General features: G+C 37.5%; 2 protein-coding genes across 5 annotated transcripts; one reads left to right on the top strand and one right to left on the bottom strand.

Annotated features, from left to right (window-relative positions):
• The first annotated feature begins 9360 nt into the window (after nt 1-9360).
• Nucleotides 9361-14270, top strand: LOC113271422 (DEAD-box ATP-dependent RNA helicase 21-like). 4 transcript variants are annotated; one of them, XM_026521282.1, is made up of 3 exons: nt 9361-11644; nt 12586-12761; nt 14135-14270. In XM_026521282.1, the coding sequence occupies exon 1, from the start codon at nt 9394-9396 to the stop codon at nt 11542-11544; it is 2151 nt and encodes a 716-aa protein (XP_026377067.1). In that variant the 5' UTR covers nt 9361-9393; the 3' UTR covers nt 11545-11644; nt 12586-12761; nt 14135-14270. The 4 variants fall into 4 exon arrangements, with proteins under 4 accessions (XP_026377067.1, XP_026377066.1, XP_026377064.1 ...); XM_026521281.1 differs by lacking the exon at nt 14135-14270 and adding an exon at nt 13048-13531; XM_026521279.1 differs by lacking the exon at nt 14135-14270 and having other exon boundaries at nt 12586-13531.
• On the bottom strand, nt 13831-14422 carry LOC113271423. The gene has a single exon (XM_026521283.1). It carries the CDS (start codon nt 14420-14422, stop codon nt 13955-13957), a length of 468 nt encoding a protein of 155 aa, XP_026377068.1. The 3' UTR covers nt 13831-13954.
• Between the last annotated feature and the right edge of the window lie 3265 nt (nt 14423-17687).

The following is a 17687-nucleotide window of genomic DNA, read 5'->3' as shown; positions in this document are numbered from 1 at the left end:
AACTGAGTTTGGTTGTGAAGGAAAATATTCATATCTGTTCGCATATTGGCGGACATACCAAGTCCGGAACGCTAAGTATGCGTACCCGTTTGCATACTTGAGTGGGTTAAGTTCTAAAATTGGTTTATTCGTGAACAAATACATTTATATAATAAGGAATGCAATCTTTTGCAAATTGTGACTATAATGTTCATAAATTGATTCGAGTGAATCAAAGTCGATTTTGCTTCAATGGTGTCTTGTATACTTCTATGAGAATATAAACAATTGAACAACTCTTTTAACTATTTTCATTTGAGTCATTTGAACAAGTTGTGATAAAGATGAATAAGGTTGATATGAAAGTGTTCATATGGCTAACTTCGGTTAACTATTTTTGAGCCGACTAAGTGTACACGTTTAGATACGGTTACATATATCTAAATATAGGTACATTTCATTTGTGTATAACAAGCTAAGTTCAATCTAACGGTTATATGATATTAACTTGAATCTAATCAGGTTTTCATCTAACGGTGAATATTGAATGCTTTGTTACCAAGGTAATATTGATTGCAAACCCTAATTTGAAGACTATATAAGGGAGAACTCTAGCAACTGGGAAACCTAATCCCTACACCTCTTGTGTGATACTAATTGCGACTATAGTCGATTGTCCTTTAACCTAGGTTTTTTCTAAAACCATTATAGGTTAACGACTTAAAGACTTCATTGGGATTCTGAAGCCAGACCCAACTATTTTCTCCGTAGTTTTGTGTTCTGATCTTAAGTGTTCTATCGTATTGAGTACTATCTTCTCTATGATTTTCTCGAGATTCAATCTCCGATAGGTAAGATAAAAAATAGTCACAAACATCTTCGTCTCATCGTTTGTGATTTCACAATATCTTGTTCCGCTACCATACGGTTAAGGTTTTTCATTTCTTTCAATTCTTTTCTTTGACTTCTCCTTGCATTTTTGGTTTGTGGTCTACCGGGAGGATCTCCCTTTGTTGGATATTAACTTTGTGTTGTCCACGGGCGAGTAATTAGCCTTAGTTGGATCAACAAGACTTGCCGGATAGCCGAGTTTCCACGTGAGTAAGCTTAGAATTCCTTTGCCTCATTCGTATCCCATGGAATAATTCTTTTCCATTGAGCTTTTATCAAAAGCCTTCTTGATACTATCGAAATCACTCTTGGAGTATTGATCCATTGCCTCGGTGACCATAACCACGTCTCCTTGGTTAGACTCGAGGAGATATTTAAATCTACCATGAGCGGACTCTGTTACACTAGTTGCTTCATTCCCGTAGTGTATATATCGATTTCTCCATGCACGCACAAATTTTTCCTTGTACTTATCCAACCGTTGCTTCCGACAATATGAGACGGCAGTTTGATACACTTCGTTACAATTGACAATAAACATGTTCAAATTCTTTTCGTACGTATCCTCGGTAAGAGAACAATAAACTTTCTCCCAATCTCTTAGAAATTCCAACCACTTTTTATGATTTTCATCATATTCTTTGTCTACTCGTTGTTTAATCTTGCCTCTTTCATCTTCTTCTTATTCGGGTGATAGTTTGTTATTGCGAACATCTTCCTCTAGTTGAACAATCATTCTCTTCTTAATATCTGTCTTAGTAGGTTCAAACAAAGCATGACAATATTTTATCACATTTTGACGTATATGATATGTACATATGAAATTTTGTGCATCTGGGTAGACGCCGGATATTGCATTCATTAATGCATCGTCGTTATCGGTTATGATGACCCTCGGAAGATGATTTTCCTGGAAGAATAATTTCAATTATCGTAATGCCCAATTATAATTATAATCCTTCTCGTTTTCCATTAAACACCAAGCCAATGTGAATGATACCTTGTCCGATGTTTTGAACAATGACATATTGTATTTGTTTGTCTTGTAGGTGCAATCCATCATAAGAACACCAAAATACGTATGAGCCAATTTTACAAGCAAAGGATGGGAAATGAATATTTGAAGAGGCTTGTTGTCCGGCCTTCTTTTAATGATGCGCGTGTAGTTGTGATCCCAAGCTATCTTCTCAAATTCTTTCATAACGCTCCTACCTTCCCATTCCACCTTTCTAATAGTTGCTTGTACTCTATAAATTGTACTTAGACAAAAAACGTTCGTCCGATCCTTTTCCTTGAAGCCTCTGAGAATTTGTCCTGGTTTGATACATGCTTTGGTCAATATCTTTACATCCTCCATTTCATGAGGTTTAGCTTCACAACTAGGGAGTAACCAACAAAATCTTCCGGATACGGGTGGTTATGGCGGCCGAATCACATCATACAATCCCATTCATTGTCTCTTAAATGGAATACAAGCTTCAATGGGCAGTTATCCTACCCCGTACGAGTCTTGTATACCCTATTAGTCTTCTTTGGATATACATAACCCTTTCTCTCGTGGATATTCTTCTCCTTGTATACCCCACTTCTCTCGCAAGCCATCTCAAAACGAAACTTTGAACCTTGGGTATTCCTCATCAACACACACATGTTCTTAAGAGCCGTCTCTTTAGCACAAACAATTGCTTCCTTTTTAGATTTTATTCCCTACACAAGGACAACAATGAAAGATTATAAGTCTCACTATAAGCAATCCATTTGTACAGTTCAAGATACTAAGTGAAAAGTAGTCTTTGGTAACATACCGGTGGCATTTTATAGTATTCCAACATATCACGACCAAGCGGTCTTGCATTTGTTGGATCAATATATGTCACAATCTAAGGAACGAACGAAAAGAAAATTAAATTAGTTCCAAAAAAAAGTTTAAAATATTATGCTCGACCAAAGTTCCGGCATGGTCAAACTGAATCGAAACTGAAGACCAAATCTGAAATGCTTCTGGCATAAAAATGTCATTGGAAATCAATACCGGAAACTTTAGTACCGGCATGCTCATTACCTATGGTTCCATGCTGATACAAACTGCCGGCTTGGTCCATAATCAATCAACCACGCCGGTATTTAACTTTCAAACTCACTCACTCCTGTATGTTTTCTTGGAGGTACCGACATGGTAACGTTAGAATTGAACCGTGCTGGTAGCATATTCCGTAAAAAATTATGTAGTAGGTAAAAAGTAACTTTTGTACTGGCACGGTTTTTTGGTTGAATACAATGCCGGCTTGCATTTCAAAATGGGGGATATTATTGGCCGGCATGGCTGTAGTATGAATACTATGCCGGTAATAGTGCTACCGGCATTGTATTCATACTACGTCCATACCGACACCAAGCTATTTCAGCTGCAACAATGGTGGATTCAAAGAAAAAAACAAATTTTCAACACATTGTCACCTTTACCTGACTGAGTATTGGGAGTGATTGTATGTTGAACTTGTTTACTTTCTTGGGTTGGTTCTTCACGAAACACTCCATGCTCATAAAAATCCTGATCTAAGGGCGTTGGTTCCACAAATGATTGGAATTGTGAATTGTTTTCATTAGCAGAAGATTCAATATATGCTCCTTGTCGTGGTTGAGCTAAAGATTCAGTAGCAATCATCCACCATTTTCATCAAAAAAAGTTCTCTCTCAAATTTTCTCCCTCATTCTACTCTCACCTCACCCAAATAATAATACACACCAATCATTTATCAAATAATATTATAAATTTCCTAATAATAATTAACCTCTAAACCTGATTAGTGCGGGTAGATTAGGAATTAGTTAAAATATATAGATAAGGGGAGACCCTGATTTGATATTTAAATCCAGTTTTTGTCATTTTCCTCTATCCCCCAATTAATATAAGTATCTCCCAATTGCGCGTTCTTTTAATACATATATCCCTCATATTTCGAACAAAATAACTGCTTTTCTTAAACTTAGATGCCTTTTTTTATTTTCCTAATTTTATTTCACGTTACAAACCAATCTTGCATTCCTGAGATTAGACTTTTTCTCCATCAAGTTTTATTTTGTGGTGTATTTACAACATGAATCTTGAAGTATAGCAATTTCTTTCCGATTCGAATGAACTTTGCCCTATTTTAAAAAATAAAATTATTTGTATTTTTAATAATGATTTTCAAGAATAAAACATGCTCCTACTTAACATTGTTCTGGATTCACCGCTGGCCATACTCATGGGAAAAATTGTCTTAAAATGTAAAATGATTATTTGGGGATATTTTTGATTTTTTTCATAGCCGAGCTAAACCTAATCGTTTGTCTTGGTTAAATTGTTTTTCGTGGCCAAACCTGAATTTATTTTTTTGCATACAGAGAACGGATGCTTGACTAAGTCGTGAAAAAAATCCTAGATAAACCCAACATCGAGATTACCAAAAAATCATGCACTTTTGAGGTTAACACTTACTAAATTAATCAAGCTAAAACCAAAAAACAAAAACAAAAAAATACATAATTTGTTAGGAATTCTAAAAAAAAAGTAACTAATTTTATTTTATGAACCATTTTTGAGTTTTAAGACGATTAAATCGTTTAAGATTTGGAAGAAGAATAAGGAGGAGGAATACATAAACATGATTTTTTTTCTTTCTTTTTTGTTTGAATTAGACTAGGCTTTAGATAAAACATTAACCCATTCATTGGATGTAACTAGGACACTCGTATCCCTACACGGTTAATGGCATAATTAGAAAATAGTCCTCATATATGGAAAATGCAATGCCAATCTAGAATTAAATTGTTCATTTGGAAACTTTGTTCTAATTCTCTCCCCTTAAATAATAGATTGGCTAGGATTACACATAAAGTTTCACCCCTTAGCTGTCTTTGTAATAATGCTCAGATTGAAGATCCGCTTCACTTGTTTTTGTCTTGTCCCTTTTCATCTGCAATGTGGTTTGCTTTGTGACTGCTTGTTTTGTTACTAACTCAATGCAAAACTGGATTGAAAGATTATTTGTTTCTATTAATTGTTGAGAAGTGGCCGAGAAAGTGGAAACTATCGTTTGGTATATCTGGAAACATAAATCTAAAGTTAGTATTGAGAAGATATTACCCGATCCTTTATAAATTGTGAAGGACATAAAATTCCACTTATGATATTTCTCAATAAATGCACGCAAATGAGTGAGACTAAAATTTCAGGATTTATTTTTACCTGACGCCTCTTTTGACTTTTTTACAGGAGCATATGGGATAAGAGCCATCCTCATCGATGAAACCGAGAGATGCATTTATAGAAAAGCAATATCAGGCTTAAGTCTTATTCCTATGCACATGCCAAACATCATATTTTTCCATATATGCACCCACTATGGGTATACCAAAGTGCCAAACATATATGCATATATGTCAATTATAACGTATGGGCATACATGACAGACTTTCCATCGAGCGATAGAGTGTCCATCGCTAGATGGTCATAATATCGCTCGCTGGTCATTCCAGCGCTAGTCATTGCATCGTTCGCTGACTTGATCATCGCTTATCAGTTTCTCATCCAACAGCTACCATTTTTTCTCTCTATAAATACCAAATTTCAAACTCATTTCAACTCACGCCAGAATTTCTCAATCTCCATTTTTTTTCATCACTCTTTCAATTCCTCTGAGAGCATTGCTGATAATATGAACATGACTGAGTTCGTAGCAAACAAACATGCTGACGAAAATCAAAGAGTTCTTAATCGTGCCAATGTGCAAAGTGAAATTAGAAGAAGTCAATTTGGGAGGCGAAAACCAAAATTCACTACTGCGGAAGATGAATGTATTTGCAAGAATTATATTTCTTTTACTGAGACTTTATTCGGAGATGCATTACATCCCCAAACATTTTGGAAAAGGATTTTTGGGAAATTTCAAGAACAAACAATGAACCTCAACAATCGTGATGTTTCAGAGGTGAGTCAGCGCTTCATTACAATCAATCATGAAGTTACTGGGTATGTTGTTTTACTTCAGCAAGAAGGTCCAAATTTAAGGGATGGTGAAACCATGATGGAACTTCAACAAAGGGATCGTGCGGAATATCGTCGCATCTATGAAAAAGACTTCCAGTTTGGAAGTTGTTTCGAGATTTTAAGATACTTGCCCAAATATTGTCCAATATTATGTTTTAATTTCTCAATTGTCCACTTAAGTTCTTATGTTTTAATTTCTTAATTGTCCAAGTATTAAGTTTTAATATTTGTTTAAACTATTAAATGTATCTCTAATTAAAATGTAAGATTGGATTAAGAATATAATTAAGCTTAATTTTCAACAATACTCGTCAAATTTTCAAATTCATTAAAATTCTATATAATCATTAATAGTCATTTTACAAGACATAAAACTAGACAATAATAATTTGAAATATAGACTTTAAAATAAAAATTTGGGACAATGTTCTTCATCTTGTTAATCTTCTTCATTTCACCAAACTTCCAATCAATGCGCTCATGAACAGAGTTTCCTTTGTTTATCTTCTTCTTTGGCTTCAAATTTGTTTTGCCTTGATTTTCCTTTCCTTGAACTATTCTTTGCCTTTTCTTAGTTGCAGTTTTTACTTGGTAAATATCCAAAACATGTAGACTTCTTTGCCTCTTACCTATTTCTTTATAAGTAACACATATCTTCTTAACGACACCTTCAAGCACTACTCCGGAAAAATCAAGTTGTGTTGTCGAATCAAGTTGGGTTTGAAATTTTGCCATTTGGGAAAATAAAAAAAAATAAATTAGGTTGAGGAAGAGAGAAATAGAGAAATTTAGATTAAGAAAGAGGGAATTAGAGAAAAAAATTTACACAAAATTTTTGGGTAAGTTCTTGATTTGAAAATTACCTATTTATAGCGATAAAGAACTAGTTGTTGGCGCTAGAGTCAATACCGAGCGATATTCATGGCAGCGCTGGCAATAAAGACTTTATCGCTGGCGATATTGTCAATAACGTTCGCTAGAAAATCTGTCGCTCCGTGGTTTTCTCATGGTGGTGCAACTCGTTTGTCATGCCACCTGGTATGCCAAACAACATTTTTTTTATCATGTGCATAAGAATAGGCCTAACCATATGACCCGAGGAAACCGGGTGCATTGCTCTTAAAAATTTATTGAGAAGACTAATAAATTTACATTGTGAGAGACTGTAAATATGTTTTAGAATCCTTGATGATTTACAATACCAATATTGGTTGGAGAGCTAAACAGATATTAGAAGTTTGTCGGTCGTTATTCGGTTGTTTCAGAAATTGTTTCAGAAGTTGTTTCAGAAATTGTTCCAATATTGGTTGGAGAGCTAAACAGATATTAGAAGTTTGTCAATCATTATTCAGTTGTTTTAGGAATTGTTCTACTATTTCCTTTAAGAGATCATATTAGTTTAGTTGATGTTTTATCCAAAAAAAAGTAGGAAGCCATTGGTGTCCTCTTATTGAACTGTGAACTTGTCACAAGGTGACACTATTAGTTTCTCCTAGTCTCTTTGCAAGGGACATTGCCCTATTTGGTTTAAGTAATGAAATTCCCTTTTTTCAAAAAAAAAAAAAAAGGAAAGACAAAAAGATCATCACCATTCTGTGAAAAACAAAATTGGTATCCCTTCTTACAAGTTTTTTTTTTTTTGCTAGAAAAGAAAGATATAGTGATATAGTGAGGATTACATCAGAGTTAGGCTAAATGGAGGATTACTGTCCAACCATTCACATAATACATTATATCTTCAAATATATTTAATTGCTTTATGAGCCAATCCACTAACATACTCAGTTTTTGCATAACCAAAATTACTAAGGAGAAAAAGGCAATCCTCTAAGACAGTATGATTGACCCAGCTAATATGGTAAATATTGTTATTACGAAAAGAAATAGCATTCTTAGCATCACTTCCGAGACAGAACTTCTAGCTTTGACCCACTCAATAGCTTCACATAGAGATAAATATTCAGATTCTTCCGGATTCATGGCATACCTGAGATTGTCTTGCATCCTTCGATAAAACATCCATTGCCCCGGACAAAATTTGTACCCCTTGTTAGCAGCCATCCTTCTCAAACTCCGAAGGTGCTACACTTCCCCTACTCCCTTCCCCCATTAGGTGTCATCTTTCTTAGCCCTTAGTCCCTGGATTGAAATTAGTAAGGGGTCCATTATTATTGGATTTAATCAATAGATGCTTGGCACATAAGCGGAGAAAGGAGTGGGGGAAGGGAGTGGGTGATGTATATCATATTCGCTTAGACTCGATATTTGCCTAAGAGTGCACAGGAACCGAGCCGGACCGGCGGACCGTCCCGGAACCGGTGGAACTGTACCTGTTTTTGTACCGAACCGAGGAAGGGGTACAGGTACCGGTCCCAAAATAGGAACCGGGGATAAGCAGGTACAGGTACACAATCCTGCCCTTGTCCCGTACCGCCCCAGACCGAAGTACCGAATGCTGCATGTGGGTCGGCTTTTGATCGCTGGTTTTGGTGGTTGTAATTTGTAAGACCATCTTCCATAACTCATGAGCTGCATGGAGTGGAGCTTCGAGGATTCAAGCTTGTGAAACAAAATTAAGGCTACGCATATTCTATGATCGTTTGTCAGTCTCGTGCTCAATTACTGTGACCCAGACGACCATGGAGTATTCTGTAGATTTCGAGGAGGATCAAGACTTTAGTCACTAGACTAATCAGGCAGCTGATTATTTAGCTGGTATTCATGGGAATGTGGAGTTTTTGCATATTCTCGAGAAATCAACTCAAATGACACCAACAATTAGTATACTATTAAACAAGAATAGGATAATTAATTAGTCAATGAGAAAACTCGATTCCACCATAATTTTTGATTTTTTTAATTGAGTTCCAGATCTGAGCTTATTGGTAAGTAAAACAATTTTGTTTAACCGTGCTCCACTAGGTCATCACAGATTCTTTTTAAGGGTTAAATCAAATCCAGGTCTGGATCAGAGAAATTAATTAACTTAATCATAATTTTGAGATTTATTAGCTCCCACTTTCCCATCCATTTTTATTCAATTCATCATCTTAATTACTGCAATGGTAATTGAAGGAATGTTAGAAAGCAGCGTAACTGGGATCTTGAAGAGCTTGAATTCTGTTGTTACTCAACATATTTTCTTAATCAAAAGATTTTTTTTTATCTCGTATCGAGACTAGTATCGGAACCGGTATTACAGTGTACCGAATGGTACCGGAACCGAGATACAAGATACAGATACCTGTCCAAAATTTTGGAACTGAGATTAGGAAGGTACTCGGTCTCGGCAAGAACCGAGCCGAACCGTACCGTGTGCACCCTTATATTTGGGGAAGCAAAATCTTTACTGCAGTATTTTATTCCGAGGAATCAGTTTTGGGCTTGGTCTGGGCTTATACTCTTCTTCGGTCCACCAATATATATACCAGCCCCGTGGATGCATTTCTAGATTTTTTTTCCCAATCCTGCAATTCACCAAGCAAAAGAGAATGAAACGAGCATTCGATGACCTAACCAGTGGTGGCGCCACCCCAATTTCCGCCACCAATATCAAGAAACCTGTCTTCTTAACCAAAGCACAACGTGAACAACTAGCAATTCAACGTCGTGAAGAGGAAGTAGCCGAACAAAAACGCCGAGCAGAACAATTAGCTCAACAACAACAAAACCCTAACTCCTCCTCCTCCAACAACCACCGCTCTGCTCGCGCCTCTTCTCCATCTCATGATTCTCGCCACCACCGTTCTCGTGACAGAGAACGTGATCGTGATCGTGAGCGTGAGCGTGAGCGTGAGCGTGATAGAGAACGAGACAACGAGAGAAGAAACCGAGAACGGGAAAGAGAAGAAGAGAGTAGATCTAGAGAAAAAAGTAGGGTTGAGAAACAAGTGGAAAGAGAGAAGGAGAAAGAACTTGATGCTATCAAAGAACAGTACTTAGGTACTAAAAAACCTAAGAAGAGAGTGATTAAACCTAGCGAGAAGTTCAGGTTTTCGTTCGATTGGGAGAATACAGAGGATACATCGAGAGATATGAATGCTCTTTATCAGAATCCACATGAGGCTCAGCTTTTGTTTGGCAGAGGGTTTCGAGCTGGTATGGATCGTAGAGAGCAGAAGAAATTAGCTGCCAAAAATGAGAAGGAATTGCGAGAAGAGATTAGGAAGAAGGATGGTATAGAAGAGCGTCCCGAGGATTTGGCGATGCAGAGACAGAAAGAAGAAGCTGCTGATTTATACGATACCTTTGATATGAGAATTGACAGGCATTGGTCTGATAAGAAGCTTGAGGAAATGACTGAAAGAGATTGGAGGATTTTTAGAGAGGATTTCAATATATCGTATAAGGGTTCAAAGATTCCCAGGCCTATGAGGAATTGGCGTGAGAGTAATTTGAGTACTGAGTTGTTGAAAGCTGTGGAGAAAGTTGGGTACAAGACTCCGTCCCCGATTCAAATGGCTGCAATTCCTTTGGGCTTGCAGCAGCGTGATGTGATTGGGATTGCCGAGACTGGTTCCGGTAAGACTGCTGCTTTTGTACTTCCTATGTTGACTTATATATCTAGGTTGCCTCCTATGAGTGAGGAGAATGAGGCTGAAGGGCCTTATGCTGTTGTTATGGCGCCTACTAGGGAACTTGCACAACAGATTGAGGATGAGACTGTGAAATTTGCTCATTATTTGGGCATTAAAGTTGTTTCTATTGTGGGTGGACAGTCTATTGAGGAACAAGGGTTTAAGATTAGGCAAGGCTGTGAAGTTGTAATTGCAACTCCTGGACGTTTGATTGATTGTTTGGAGAGGCGTTATGCTGTTCTGAATCAGTGTAATTATGTTGTTCTTGATGAGGCTGATAGGATGATAGATATGGGTTTTGAACCGCAAGTGATGGGAGTTTTAGATGCGATGCCTTCGAGTAATTTGAAGCCGGAAAATGAAGATGAAGAACTTGATGCCAAACGTATTTATAGGACCACTTATATGTTTAGTGCTACAATGCCGGCTGCTGTGGAGCGGTTGGCTAGGAAGTACTTGAGGAATCCTGTGGTGGTCAATATTGGAACTGCTGGTAAGGCTACTGAATTGATAACTCAGAATGTAATCATGATAAAGGAATCAGAGAAAATGCCAAGGCTGCAGAAGCTGCTCAATGATCTGGATGACAAGACCGCAATCGTATTTATCAATACTAAGAAATCAGCTGATTTTCTTTCCAAGAATCTGGACAAGAACGGTTACCGTGTGACAGCTCTTCATGGAGGGAAGTCTCAGGAGCAACGTGAAATTAGTCTCGAGGGATTTAGGAACAAGAGGTTCAATGTTCTTGTTGCGACAGATGTGGCTGGGCGTGGAATTGATATCCCTGATGTTGCGCATGTCATAAACTATGATATGCCAGGGAATATTGAAATGTACACTCATCGTATTGGAAGAACAGGTCGTGCTGGTAAGACTGGTGTGGCCACAACATTTTTGACTTTGCACGACACGGATGTCTTCTATGATCTTAAGCAGATGCTTACTCAGAGCAACAGCCCTGTGCCACCTGAGCTGGCTAGGCATGAAGCTGCGAAGTTCAAGCCGGGGTCGGTTCCTGACAGACCTGCTCGACGAAATGACATGGTTTATGCCCAGCATTAGTGCCAGTTTAGCTGCTAGAGTCGATGATACTATTAAAAACTGATGGCAGATATTTATTTTGGGCGGAAAAGTCTGCATATAGAATGCATGATTTTCTGAGGTACTTTTTTTCGTTTCTGTCTTTCTAGTTATTAGTTTTAATAGTAGATTTTTAGTACTTATGCAGGATGTATGTTTCCTATAATTGTACGCTATGCATGATACTTGATCTTGGTCATGTGAAAACAATTTCGCTCTATCCATGGTTAATTGTTTTGAAACTTCTTACAACTGGGTAATTGTCCCCATCACCTCTCATTCCATTTATGTCTCTTCTTTGGGTTTCTCATTCTTGCATATATAAGCTGTGTATTATTCCAACCAAAACTGTGGAAAATTGCTGCATTGTAGTACACAACTTTAAATTATGTATAGAAGATGGGGTTATGGAATGCAAACAGCCCTATAACAGCATTTGTATTATACTCATGTGCCTTCGCCGTGATAGTTTGCTTAACTGCACCTTCTACGAGGGTGTTCTGAAATGGAAGTATTGTAACTGGTAGAAACCTGTCGACCAACTCATCTTTTGCTACTGCAATTTTGTATACTTTCTAGGTGGAATGGAAGGCCGAAAAGTGAGCAGACTTGTTTTATGAACTAATAGTCCTTTAAAAACCAGTGCATGAAAAGACTGTATTTATCTATATTGGAACATGCTTTTGGTCAAATTCAGCTTGCAGTCTTGTTGTGTTTAGAGGTTACTCCGACATTTCTAATTAATCTAGTAATGAAAACCTATAGACAGTCTTTTGGATTTGCTTATAGTTTCAATCGATACAATACAAAGGATCAAGTCATATGTTGTGTTCTTGAACAAGTCTTCATAAATGCCGTCGTTGCATGTAGGTCCACACTGACGTTACCCGCCCATTCTGAACTAATGGCAGATCTTCCCTTCGGATGGAAAGATATTCATCCTGAATGCATGATTTGTTGAGGTACCTCTTTTATTTCTGCCTTCGTAGTTAGTTTGATAGTAGATGTTTTGTACTGATGCAGGATAAGTGTTCATGATGATGATGATGTGCATGCTAGCTTAATCCCCAATTGAGCTTAGCTTCAGTAAAAGAAGGCTCTGAAAGTAACCCGCTTTGCTATCCCATAACCAATGTATGAGCTTGTTTCTGAAGGTGATTTTTCGCTGTTTGGCAGAAAGTTCCAATTCTTGTTGATATGTAAGTAGTCTTGGTACCTTCATTACTTTTACTGCTGACTTCTTTATTTTGGAGCCGTAAAAATATCCCCGTGTTAAATCTTTTAGAGTTGGTAACAATTTTGTTTTTGCTGTCTCTTCTGTTTTGCGAACTCAGACTTTTTTAATGATCCTGGGTCTATCAATTATCTTGAGCATTTTCTCTTCAGTGTTTTGTGGAACAATAGAGTTGGTAACAATTTTGTTTTTGCTGTCTCTTCTGTTTTGCGAACTGGGTCTATCAATTATCTTGGGCATTTTCTCTTCAGTGTTTTGTGGAACAATAAAGCATCTAGCATCGTAGCCGGCAAAGGGTACCCAAAGGCCTAGTCTTCTAGGGTGAAGAAAGGGTGATAGACCCTGATTGTAGGGCGTGTCAGCAAAGTTTACAGTCTAGTTGGACTTCTAGATATTTATATCATATTTTTCCCGGAAACTGCCTAGCTGATTTTTCCTCAGCTTAGTTGTTCATGGCTTAGTTATACATGTTGCTCAGCATACAACTGAACGTGGCAGTAATTTTGGTAGTGATGAGAATGATCAGCATAATATTTAATGAAACAGTTTGCCCTTCGATGGACAAGTTTCTCTGTATGTTTGTGAAAACTGGATATTTTTAGTTTTGGGTTCTTACAAGGAAACAGAAGAGAAGACCAGTTCTGCAATTGGCCTTTCTTTTTTTCTTTGGAATGTGGAGGCAATGTTGTGTATGTCATAGTTTTTAAATAATTTTGAGTATTTGAATCTTGGATTCTACCAACTGGTATAAGACCTTACAAAACTCTGATTGTATAACAACTGGTTGCTCAAACCGGTTTCTTCATTCAGCAGAAAAAGATGAAAAACATTGTTGTCCTTCCATCAGCCTTGATGGGAACAGCACGATAGGCAAAAACCTGTGTATATATAAAATTCGAGTCTACTGACTGGCCGGACCAGACTTGCGCAAATTTTTTCATTATTCGGCATGACCGTTGCCCAGGAGAACTGTTAGTGCTTGCTCAGCCAAATTTCCCCCCTCTAACTTAGGGTCTCCAATTTAGGGACCGTGAGGAGAACTGTTAGTGCTTGCTTACAAACAAAACATTGGAGTTCCAGCTTATTATTATTCCTAATGGCCTCGATGATGCTGTTTGGGTTATTATCTAACCAATTAATTTTGTTCACGAAAATCTCTTACCGAGTGAAAGCATCTCCACGCATGGTATCAGGAATGGTTTTGGATTGGTCGTTGTTGAAGTCCTGGATATGAGCAATCTTCCTGAAAAATGATTTGTTGATGAACTTGTCAGATTCCTCCATCACAAGCTCTGGCTCCTCCACCTCTGACAATGTTTCTCTTCTCTTCTTCTTCAGTCTCACAGCTGGGTTATGACTTAACTGCTGGTCAATAGTGTGCACTCCTATTAGTCCTGCCAGCAATATTAAACCGGCTGACACGTACACTGGTACGTAATCCCCTTTAACGCTCCAACTGCTGCTTGGTTTAGATGAATTCAATTGTTGACGTTGCTGTTGAGAATAGTGATGATCGTATGTCCCAGTAGCTGGTTTCATTTTCGGTGCAGATGATGTCACGAAAAATCTCTGCTGCCTACCAACTCCCACCATTGATTTCACCATGTTCCTCTGCAATTCATTCATGTAACAACAACAGAACTTAAAATATGTACTGTTAATCCGTTCATGCTAATAATGTAAAACAAGATAACAAGTTAAAACTTTAAACACTTATTGCCCTTGAAGCCATGATCACTTCCAACGCTTTCTAGCATGTTAGTAATATCATTCCCAGTACTAGTACTCCGCAACGCAAATTAGCTTTAGTTACGATGAGATAGGTGAACTTGCTTCTTTCCCGACATCAATGACTTGGGGGATATATACAAACTCGGATGGAGAACCAAATATCCAGGTGTTCACAAAGTATCAATTTTCAAGAAACACGTGGTACTTCATGCAAAGTGTATTACCTATTAGCGCTCTCTGCAGATGACACATCATGTCATTCTTTAACAAAACTCAGCACAAATCAAAGCCCAGCATCATGCATGTCAAGCACCCGTATGACAATGCCCTGAAGATCTCTATCCACACGTTTGTCAAGCACGTCTGGTTTCATTTTTTCTTTATTTTACTTTTTTGTTGTTCACTTTTTTTTTCCTCTACTTTTTTGTTTTTGGTCGGCAAACATATGGGTGGTAACGAGTTTCAAATTCAAATCATTGGAATTATTACCAAGTAACTTTACAATCGTACTATAATGATATTCGGTAGTTTCAATTTTTACGTCTTCACAATGAAAGATAATTTCTAGGGATGAGGTCCCAAAAGTTGAGTTAAAGCTCGAACACTACGGTTTTTTGCTCCACCAGAAGAGATTAGCTAGATCAATGACATTTGTGGGTTTCGTTATTTTTTTTAATTGTTGCTTAGGATCTTCCTTTGTCTTAAAATTTATTTATGGTTGTCAAAATTGTACCATGTTTATTAGATTTAGATAATCATAAAAAATCATTTTATGATCAGGTTCAAAGTGTACGTTGTCGAATTGATAGAGTGTTGGTTTCTGCAGATTGGGAATGCAAGTTTCCTAATGTGACAGAACAAGCTCTTGCCATGCCATGTTCAGATCTCAGTCCTTTTGCTCCAATCTGCGACGGTGTCAAAGGAGGTCCAGGTCCTTTTCGTTGTGAAACTTTCTGGTATGCACATCCTGATTTTTCACTTTCATTCAAAATTCTTGGTCTTCTTTTACTGTGACAGGTAATGCGGGTTTCGTGATGTGTAAAAAGCTTCAGTTATTGAAGCCTTTACTTAAAGTCTAGGCTAAGCAGGAGTTCGATGACATGGAGCGGAGACTTAAAGAACTTGAGGAGATTTTTGTCAAGCTAGATGCAGAGGAAGATATACATAATGGCCTGAGCGAAAATCAATGTGTGCAAGGTTAAGAGCTCGCCAGGAATATTGCAGTTTAGCCATAGGAAAAGCTAAAAATGGAGGAGTCATTCACGAGTCACTCATATGTTTCAGAATGAAAAAAATACAAAATACTTCCACAGGCTTGCATCTGGTACAAGGAGAAGGAATTTCATTGGTGCTATATGTTGGAGTCTTGCAACAATAGAAGAAACGTCAGATGTATCAAACAATAAATATAAAGAACCGTATCAAACAACTCTACCACGAACAAATTGATGAGGGCAGAATCACAGGTTCAACAAGTTGTCTTTAACACATTAGTTCGCTGGTATGCTCTAAAGTAATACTAAACCCCAACGTGCGAAGATGTGTCCAGGATAAGACTGCCCGATATAACTTGTATTAGCACAATACAAGTTACCCACTCTTAAACTCAGCAACGGGGATGAAAGTAAAACGCCGCATGAAAATAAAAGCAAGAAGATGAAGAAAAGTAGACCTAGAAATGGTCGTTGCTTGTGTGTTTTGAAAAGAGATTTTCGAGTTGTATTTATAGGAAAATTAACTTGCAAATCAAGTTAGGTTTAGGTTTTTTCTTATAAAACAAGTTTTGTTTCTTGTAAAACAATTAACCACAAAAAAAAAAAGAATTTTTCATAAATAAAACTCTTAAATAAATTATTTATCAAGTTAAAAACTTGCAAAAAATAATTTCAAGTAGACACGGACTTGGTGCTTGGTACACGCGCATGGGCATGGGTCGAAACATGTATTTTTCGCCCCACCCGCATTGTTTTACAACATATCCATGAGAACATGGTAATATAGTAAAGCACCTCTTTAGTTTTCCACAATGTTGGATTAAAGGTTCCATTTCATTCACTCAAAAATGAGTGAGTATCCTTAGATCCTTAGGTCATGAGATCAAACCACACCGAGACCAAAAAATCATTTATTAAATAACTCATTTTCTCCAACAATCCCCCACATGAATGAAATCTCGGTAAAAAACGAAAAATCTGAGTACGGAAAATACCATTTAGGCAAAGATGTCCATGAGGTCTTGAACCTTGCTTAGAGAGAAGTTACCGGAACTACTAGCTAGACAGTGAACTATGTCTTGAACTGCTAGCGTTTGGTGTAATTCTAATAACATCCATGCATGATATCTTCCAAGTGTTGCTAAGTTTGTGCCGTTTTGTCCATTTTGGCCCTGGACATATCCTGTTTCTCAAAATGCTTTAGAGAATCGGCTCCATTCTCATTGGAAGCGACCCACTTCCTCATTCAGATAGGTGAGTTCCATCAAGAGTGTTTACTGCTACACCCCACTTCAATCTTAAATTGAAACTATAGAACTCATTAAGACTTAATTAAAAGTCATCCTCCACATGCAGTCACACTATCACATCAACACCATAGGGAAGGGACAGAGAATGAATTTCTCTGATAGTGTTTACCTTTACCGACCATAAATTAGTTGTCTCATTCGAAACCTTGTTATTGGAATCTCCAGTCAGCAAGTTTGAGTATCCTTCATGGCAAGTTTAATTATTTGAGCCTAAGCCCCATCCCCTTCGATGCTTTACTAACTATCTCCTTGGGCAAACCTTTCGTCAAAGGGTCCGCGATATTCTCCTTGGACCTTGTACAATCTATGGAAATAACGTCTGTGGAGATTAGTAATTTCAAAAAATCATGTCTTCTACACATATGTATAGACTTTCCATTGTAGAAGCTATTCTTAGCTCTACCTATTGCAGATTTGCTGTCACGATGTATAGATATAGCTGACACAGGCCTATGCCAGAGAGGAATATCTTCTAAAAAGTTTCTTAGCCATTCGGCCTCCTCTCCTGCTTTATCTAACGCAATAAACTCCGACTCCATAGTTGAGAGAGCTATACATGTCTGTTTGGAACTCTTCCAAGATACAGACGCACCTGCTAGAGTGAATACATATCCACTCGTAGACTTAGACTCCTCT

The sequence above is a fragment of the Papaver somniferum genome, chromosome 4 (genome assembly GCF_003573695.1).
Source record: "Papaver somniferum cultivar HN1 chromosome 4, ASM357369v1, whole genome shotgun sequence".
Taxonomy (NCBI): domain Eukaryota; kingdom Viridiplantae; phylum Streptophyta; class Magnoliopsida; order Ranunculales; family Papaveraceae; genus Papaver; species Papaver somniferum.
This window is presented reverse-complemented; position numbering and strand designations above follow the sequence as displayed.